The 8,698-nt window shown below is 36.5% G+C and overlaps 1 protein-coding gene across 1 annotated transcript; it reads right to left on the reverse strand.

The window, feature by feature from the left end:
- Positions 1-1,552: 1,552 nt before the first annotated feature.
- LOC109212095 lies at positions 1,553-8,698 on the reverse strand. Its single transcript, XM_019375704.1, has 5 exons — positions 8,587-8,698; positions 4,650-4,721; positions 2,569-3,098; positions 2,138-2,195; positions 1,553-2,034 (listed from the first exon to the last, which is right to left on the reverse strand). Exons 3-5 carry the CDS (start codon positions 2,862-2,864, stop codon positions 1,870-1,872), a joined length of 519 nt encoding a protein of 172 aa, XP_019231249.1. The 5' UTR covers positions 2,865-3,098; positions 4,650-4,721; positions 8,587-8,698; the 3' UTR covers positions 1,553-1,869.

Consider the following 8,698-nt stretch of genomic DNA (forward strand, 5'->3'; position numbering starts at 1 on the left):
AAGTTCATTATTTATATTTCTTTATTTAATTAGTTTAGAATCAAATATTTCTAGGTTTAATTCTTGTTTAGATAATTAGGATAGTCTAATTTAGTTAATAGTTAATGACAAGTCCTCGTGGGATCGACATCCGACTTTTAGTCACTTTATTACTTGACGACCGCGTGCGCTTGCGTGTGCGTTTGGCCGCAACACAGACCCACTTCGCAAATGCGAAAAATGTTTCGCAAATGCAAAACCTGTGTGGCCCAGCTACTCTTTGCATTTGCGATGAGTAGCTCGCAAAAGCGAACCCCTCAGAGGTCGCAAATGCGAGGCCTGATCTCGCAAATGCAAGGTCAGAGGCCTGCAACAGGACTGAAACACCAGCAACATTTCTTAAGTCAAATTTCACTCTGTAGCCTATCCGAAACTCATCCGAGCCCTCGGGGCTCTAAACCAAAAGTGCACACAAGTCTAAAAACATTATACAAACTTGCTCGCGCGATCAAATCGCCAAAATAACACCTAAAACTACAAATTTAACACCAAATCAAATGAAATTCTCAAGAAAACTTTTTGGTCAGCATTCTAAATGTTTGTATCACATTTAAATCGTATTGTTGAAATATTTAAAAGCAAGGATATAGTTTTGAACATTTGAAATATTAGAAGAATTGTCATCATTGGAACATCACTTGTTACATTGGTTTCATCTTGAACATCATATATTAACGATATAAGTACAACAATACAATAATTATTGCACTTCTCTGTAGTATAAGAACTGCAGGAAGGGATGAGAAAATAAATTGATTTTATGGATGAATAAAACTATCATTTTACAGAAAATAAAACCGGCGTAAATAGGTGCATTATTTAAAAAAAAAAAATTGAGTATGAATATTTACTACGATATACACCTCATATTAATGAGTATAAAATCTTATAAATTACATAATATTATTTAGACAGACATTTGAGTTATGAAATAAAAAGTTACTAAAATAAATGAATAAACTCTGCCTCACTAAATTCTTTATCAGATATATAAATGAATGAACTCTGCCTCACTAAATTCTTTATCAGATATATGGGTTATGTATTTTGTTTGGAAGCTCGAACAGAGCAGCACAGTATGTAATTTCATCGTCATTATGATTGATTTTTATTTTTCCATTTATGAGGGGTAAAACTTTACTGCTCAAGGATTCCATTACTGATACAAAAGTCTATTGACTACCGGAAAAGAAAAAACAAAAGAGGCACTATTTCATAGAAATAAATAACAAGTAGAGAGTATTTCTTAATTAAGATTTTTTTATCTTGATGGAAGCATGTAGAATCCTATTTTCTCCTTAAAATCTCTTTAAGTTGGCTATAAAAGATCCATCTTTCTTGCAATAGAAATTGAAGTACTCAAATTGTCTTACATGAAACTAAACTGTAAAGAAATAACATGTATATATATAAACCTACCTAAGTAAAAAGAAATGCAAGATATATCAGTACTCATTTCACATAAAGTGGAAATAATCAACAAAAAGTAGAGTATAATTTTTGAATGAGAAAATTAAACTAAAACACATCTTCAAAGGTTTATATTAATTGAGGATGAAGACAAGGGACATAATTGTTTAACATAGCTAACCAGAAACAACTAAAGTGGCCAAGATATCATCGACGAGCCCTGAATACACAAATAACTCTATCTCTTCAGCTGTAAAAATACTGGAGAGCAAGAGTTGACGGAAATGAGACTAGGCAATTAATATGGCCTAAATCTCTGTTCCAGATATAGGTGGGAGAAATGGGCAAATAGCCACTTTTTACACAGCTAATCAGAAATTAGCTAGCTTATCAACATTAATTAACATTTAATCACTCTGACTAAATCTTCTCTTTGGAAGGCATTTTCAAAAAAGTCCAGGAAAAGGGATGTTGCAGAAAGAAAAAAGTGAAACACCAGAAAATTTCATCCAAGTGGCTGTGGTAGAATTTATTAGTGAAGGCAGTATCAAAGTCTTCAAGGACTACCCCAGAAGTCTTTGGATCCTGTTAAAGAAGAAAAAATAAATAGGTAGATAAAACAAACTGGTAAAAAGTTTTTATTTTTTATATGGACAAACTGGTAAACAGTTTCTCATTTAATTAATACATATTTTCCTCCTTTCGTTGATAGCAACTGATTTTCAATTCCATCATCATCGACATTCCTGCAATCCTCCATCAAAGACCTCATTAATGGTCAATAATTTGCATATCTTCTTAAGTTCATTATCCAAAATTGTGCTCATACTCAAGTAACTCTATTCTAAAGCAATAAAGAAAGCAGAGACACCATTCAGATATTGCAGCAGGATGTCACAAATTCCATTATTCCCTTCAGCCATTTTCCTTCACCATCCTATTCCTCCCCCCAGTACCCCACCCTTTCACAAGGACAACCACCACCACCATATCAGAGTCTAAAGACAAAAAAGCAAAATGACCATTGGAGCACAGATCATCGCAATGCATAAAATAAACCACCCAAAAAATAATAAGACGCAATTCGTAAATACACGATGTTGAGAAAGAGAACTTTACCAGGAAAACCTTAGGCTGCTCTCTCTAAACAAGCTTAATTTAGCATAAAAGCCTATTGTGTAAGCAGAAAGGCTCAAAAGGTGGCCAAGATCATAAGCCGCTAACACTTTGAAGAAGCCATATATATGTACTACAATATAATACAGGGTATGAACGAACTTCGCACAAAGTACTAGTGGCAACCAAAAACAGACAATACATGACTCCTTTTCTTTTTTTGAATAATTACCTGTAAGAGGTGCAGAAACTAAATTGTATACTCTTTCTGTCTCTCCTACCTTCCTATTATTCACCATATGTAGGTTCCTTTTAGAAGGAGAAAGTGCACAGGGTAGATCAAAATAAAGATCATGGAAGGCACAAAGAAAATATATTAATACATTTATAAACAAGAATACTGGGGCATTTTCACCAACCTTCTTCAGAAATGATGGTTTTGATTTACTTGCCCTTGCGATCTTAATGCTTTGAGTCTTAAGCAAACCTAAAGCATCCTGGATGGCACTTAAAGTTCCATTTGTGGCAGTCTCCTACAGAAGCGAATCACGTGCAGTGTGTGAATTGTTAGTCATCCTAATTGAAGAACCAAGTTTTTGAATATTAAGCAAAAAGATAGAGAAGCTGGCTGAATAAGAAAGTAACATATCTGTGGTGAGGACAGATATAAATCATTTTGAAGTTCTTACAATAATCTTGAGATAAACTTCAATATAGCAGTGTGTTAATATTTTCAATATTTAATTCTCTTAAAGCATACAGAAATGATGATTGATAACACACCAGATTGCAATTCACCACCTTCCACAGCTTAAACAAAACACCAAGATGAGAAAGAGGAAATCAGAATGTAAGTAAACAGTTACTCAATTTTTTTGATAACCCTAAACGATTATACATTTTTTGGTTGTTTAAACAATTTAGCCGAGGGTCTTTCGGAAACAGCCTCTCTACCCCTTCGGGACAGGGGTAAAGTCTGCGTACACACTACCCTCCCCAGACCCCATTAGTGGGATTGCACTGGGTTGTTGTTGTTGTTGTTGGTTGTTTAAACAATTATTCATTTTTGCAGCAACTTATCAAAAAAAAAATCTTTACTCATCAAAAAGCATACATTTTTATAGCATTGAGATGAAAGGTAGATAATAATTCTATGAAAACCACCAGATCCTTTTTTATCTGGCACAGGGCTAAGTCACTGAAAAGGTGATTAATAAACAAGACTTTAAGTGACTGAAGTAATTCTCTTTTAAGTACTTGCTGCTCAAATCTGCCACCCTAGTTTTCCAAGCCATCATATTGAAATATAAAAGCAGCCTTTCATCTGGTCCTCAGTCATCCATTTCCTCAACCCTTGACATGACTGACCACTTCTATAGCCAATATCAAGCCTGCGTCTCCCTTCTAGGGTATACAGAATTATTGACATAAAACCAGTCTCAATATTGAGTGACCTGAATACTCCCTTCTTATTAATTTTTTTCCCACCAAAAGATTTACATGTCAAACAAATTGGGAATTAACAACAATGAACACAAAGAGAAAGCCTAACTTGTTTAGATACTTTGTGCTATCCATGATTACCTAGAGCTTAAGCTTCTATATGCAGAGGTCAGATTCGATGTTGACTGCAATACCAGAGTCAGAGGTGGGTCAAATGTCCAACTGTGATCTGGGATTTCATGGATGAAAATTAAGGGGAAAATTTTACCATAAATGTTTTCTCCTCAAGGGAGAATATTCTTCCTTTTTTCAATTAAGCATTTGTGTAAGACATGGAGATACCGGTTGCTTGTGCCTACTTCTAAAGAGACCAGCTCTATGAACCAGCCAGTCAATCAACTTGTTCATCAACACTATGTGCATATACCATAACAAAAACTAAAACAAGATATGCTTAAATAAATTGCACAAAAGCCTGTACATTGTTGTAGCTGGAGGTTGTCTCACAGGACTTGCACCACATAGAGTGTTCACGGCTAAGACAAGGATGTAATGCACAAAAACCAGAACTAAAGAGGAAAATCAAAGCACTAAGGGAAACGAGTACAATAGGCATGTTTATTAAATAACCGTACATCCACCTGTTTATCAAGGTCCTTCAAGCCATCAACACGTGAAAAAGCATCCACCACAGCCAGCAATGAGATCAACCCCTAGAGAGAAGTTTGTACATATGATCCATGGTATTAAGAAGAAAATAAGAAGTGCAAAAAAAATCTAGCTTTGAGAGCACAAGAAAATTGAAGCATAATTAAAAAAATCCATTACAACAGTGATGAAATAACAATTGAGAAGGAGCAACTCACAGATATAGGTGCATCTGCACCAATATTTTTGTCACGAAAAAAGGAAGCCACAATCAATATCACAGGCTTTGCCTTCTCTGACGATGAGATGGCTATTCCAGACACTGTCGTTACAATTATTATTTTTTTTTTTTTGACAAAGGACTGTCGTTACAATTATGCAAACTAGAGGTAAGGTATTGAGGATAATTCTATAGGCAAGAGTTTCAGACCCTACAGACAAGATACTGTCAGATCCTACGCATCAACTACTTGGAAAAGGCAAGGCAAAGACAACAACATTTTAACATTCAGTTGCCTGTGAAACAAGGGTAAAGGATTCCATGTGTGCACCACTATCAATTACAGGAGGGTCGGAAAAGACACCATGGAAAGAGAAGAATCTATTGAGCAACCTTCATTTTAATTTGAATCCTACTGAATCTATATAGGACCAGAAGATGCAAAACCAGCACCCCACCCCCCACCCCTCCCCAAGAAAAGGAACAAAGAAGAAGAACCAAACCAAAAATTACAAATCCAATATATAAGAATCCATTACGAAATAAAGAAATACTAGCAGGATATCCTGAATCATATTTTTCTACCGGCACACCTTTCACCTCCGGGCATCTCCAAAGAACGTCCCTAGGGACCTTGTCATACGCCTTCTCTAGATCAATGAACACCATGTGCAGATCCCTCTTCCTATCTCTGTACTGTTCCACCAACCTCCTGATAAGATGGATAGCTTCTGTAGTAGAGCGACCAGGCATGAACCCGAACTGGTTTTCTGATATAGACACTGCCCTACTTACCCTCCCTTCCACCACCCTCTCCCAAACTTTCATGGTATGACTTAGTAATTTTATACCCCTATAGTTGTTACAATTCTGGATATCCCCTTTGTTTTTGTACAACGTAATCATCGTACTCCACCTCCACTCATCTGACATCCTCTTCGTCTTGAAAATAACATTAAACAGCTCAATCAGACACTCCAAGCCTGCTTTACCCATATACCTCCAAAATTCAACTGGAATCTCATCTGGTCCGATCGCTTTGCCCCGACTCATCTTACACATTGCTCCCACGACCTCCTCCACCTGAATACACCTACAATACCTAAAGTTTTGGTAACTCTCGGAGTGCCCCAACTCCCCTAACACGATGTTTCTGTCCCCCTCTTCATTCAGAAGTCTATGAAAGTACGACTGCCACCTCTACTTAATCTGGGCCTCTTCTATCAATACCCGACCTTCCTCGTCTTTGATGCACCTCAATTGATCCAGATCACGAGCCTTCCTCTCTCTCGCTTTAGCCAGCCGAAATAACTTCTTGTCCCCACCTTTACCCCCCAGTTCCTCATAAAGCCGCCCAAACACGGCAGTCTTAGCCTCCGTGATCGTTAGCTTCGCTTTCCTCCTAACTTCCTTATATCTTTCTCTGTTCGCTCTCCTCTGCTCCTCGTCAGTGCTCTCCACTAACTTAGGGTAAGCCGCTTTCTTTGCTTCCACTTTACTCTGGACCACGTCATTCCACCACCAATCGCCTCAGTGCCCTCCTGAGTACTCCTTCGAGACCCCTAACACCTCTCTCGCTGCCTCCCTTATACAGTCCGCCGTACAATGTTAGAGCAGACCATGTACAATGTACTGTTAAAAGGACACCCGAAATATGGAGTCGGGGGGAGGAGATCTGGGGCTAAAACTTATAGACAAATCCTTTGCCTTCATTCCACAGATCAAAACTAAAAGTTCCAAAAAAGGAACAACATAATTCTTAGGGTAACAGCAACAAGGTTCACCATGGGGAGCTTGTAAATTTCATTTAGCTTAACATAGCATGGTGTGCTTCAAAAGAGCAAGTCTGAGACTAAAATAAACACAAGAGATAAGGAAATCTAATGGTGTATTTGGATGGAAGCACCGCAAATAAAGGGGAAGCACAGGAATAACTGGTGCTATATTTGCATTTAAAATGCATTATTGTTCCATGTTTTTTTTAATAACCATTCAAACAAAGAGAAGTACAGTCATAATATGTTTTTTTCTTTTGAGAGATTACAATCATAAGTTCTCAGCAACATACAATTGTTTGATACGCATTATGAATATCCTGTAGCAAAAGACTTTATTAGCCTAAAGAATGCAATTAAATGAACCACTTTAAATAAAAACGAAGAAGCAGCCTGCATCTGACAACGTTCTACAGATGTCTTAAAAACTACCTTAGCAAAACACAACTCATCGCTTTAGGTGACAACACAGTAGTTGTTTACTCTTCAATTTTGTTGCCACTTTCTAACCCATTTCTCCCTCTATGGTCTACTCCCTAATCACTAACATAATCAACATATCAACTAAAAGAATGTTATTTGTTATAAATTGCCAATTGGATATGACTATTTAGTGAACTTCATACTTCCATTTAGCAAATTATATATATCCTTTAGCAAGAGACGGCAAAAATCTTGTGAAGTCATTTTCCTATTTTGGTGCATAGACTTTCTCCACGATAAGGTCTGTCATCATAAAGTAGTTTTGCCTTCAGCATCGAGATATATGTTTTAAGGGGTAGGCTTATATCAACTTTGGGTAAGCATAATAGGTAAAACGAAAGGGGGTTTTAGTCACTTATTTCCTAGTACAAGTTTTCCAAGAACAATGCCCTGTGATGTACTATAAACCATATACTTAGCTTCTACCACCCACAACCCACAAACCATTAAAATCAAGAACCAATTTTCAAACTTTGCCATATTTTTCATTTCACAGCTGCTGAGAACAAAAAGCCCAAGTCTTTATAAATAGCCTAAATTTGTATGCAAACCAAATTGTGCTAGGATTAATTGGGAAAAAAATAAAATAAAGGGTAGTTTTCAAGATTTTGTAAATTCTTCAGGAAGTCATGTTTTTTGGCTAATGATTGTGGATTTTCATATGATGAGTTTTCTTTGCTTAGGATTGACTTGGGTACCTGGTGTTACAGATAAATCATAACTGGGCTTCTTTTTTTTTCCAAATATCAAATATCAATACATGGACACCGTAGCTTATCTAAATCTCGAGTGCAACGAATTCACAAGCTCGTCTAGCAAGAAAGGCAAAAGCTGTCCAAAATGAAGTATGATTGCTGGTAGTTAAGTTGCCTCATGGCCCTCAAAAGTATATTGGTCAAAGCCAATAGCAGCATCTAACACTTGAGTAGGCAAAAAATAATCCAAAATGAAGTCCTTTAATAATTTAGATTCAACTGAGTACAATCCATAACCTGATAGTATTATTTTCCACAAGTTTTAATTTTCTTGACTGGTTATTATAATTCCTAGACTGTAACGGCCAAAGAAGCAAAGAATCCTCTGATGGAAGATTAGAACAGAGCAAGTTACAAGACCAAGCTGCAGGCAGTAATAGAAGAGTGCTGCTAATTGCTGCTTCTCTTATTGCAGCAGCCAAGTTCATGATCAAGTTCATTGCTCTACGCAAACAACTATGGTACTATGAGAACAAATCTGCTCTCTGGTTTAAGATTAAAATAAATTTGGTCATTCACGAATTTTTTCCAAACACCTAAACAATAGAGAAGATAGAAATATAATATATAACAAACCAAATAGAAATGGTAATTCAATGAAGAATTTTCTCAAACACCTAAAGAACAAAAGCCATTGATATTCCTCAATAGAAATACAGATAAAGATGAATCAAAGAGATATAAAAGGGATACTCACCAGAAAATACGATTGATGGAAGAAAACACACTCAAGTACAAACTTAAGAACAGGAGGAGATAGAGAGCAGATGTTCGAGATGGCGTTAGAGACGCAGGTGTTACTTCTCCGC

The sequence above is a fragment of the Nicotiana attenuata genome, unplaced genomic scaffold (assembly GCF_001879085.1).
Source record: "Nicotiana attenuata strain UT unplaced genomic scaffold, NIATTr2, whole genome shotgun sequence".
Taxonomy (NCBI): Eukaryota; Viridiplantae; Streptophyta; class Magnoliopsida; order Solanales; family Solanaceae; genus Nicotiana; species Nicotiana attenuata.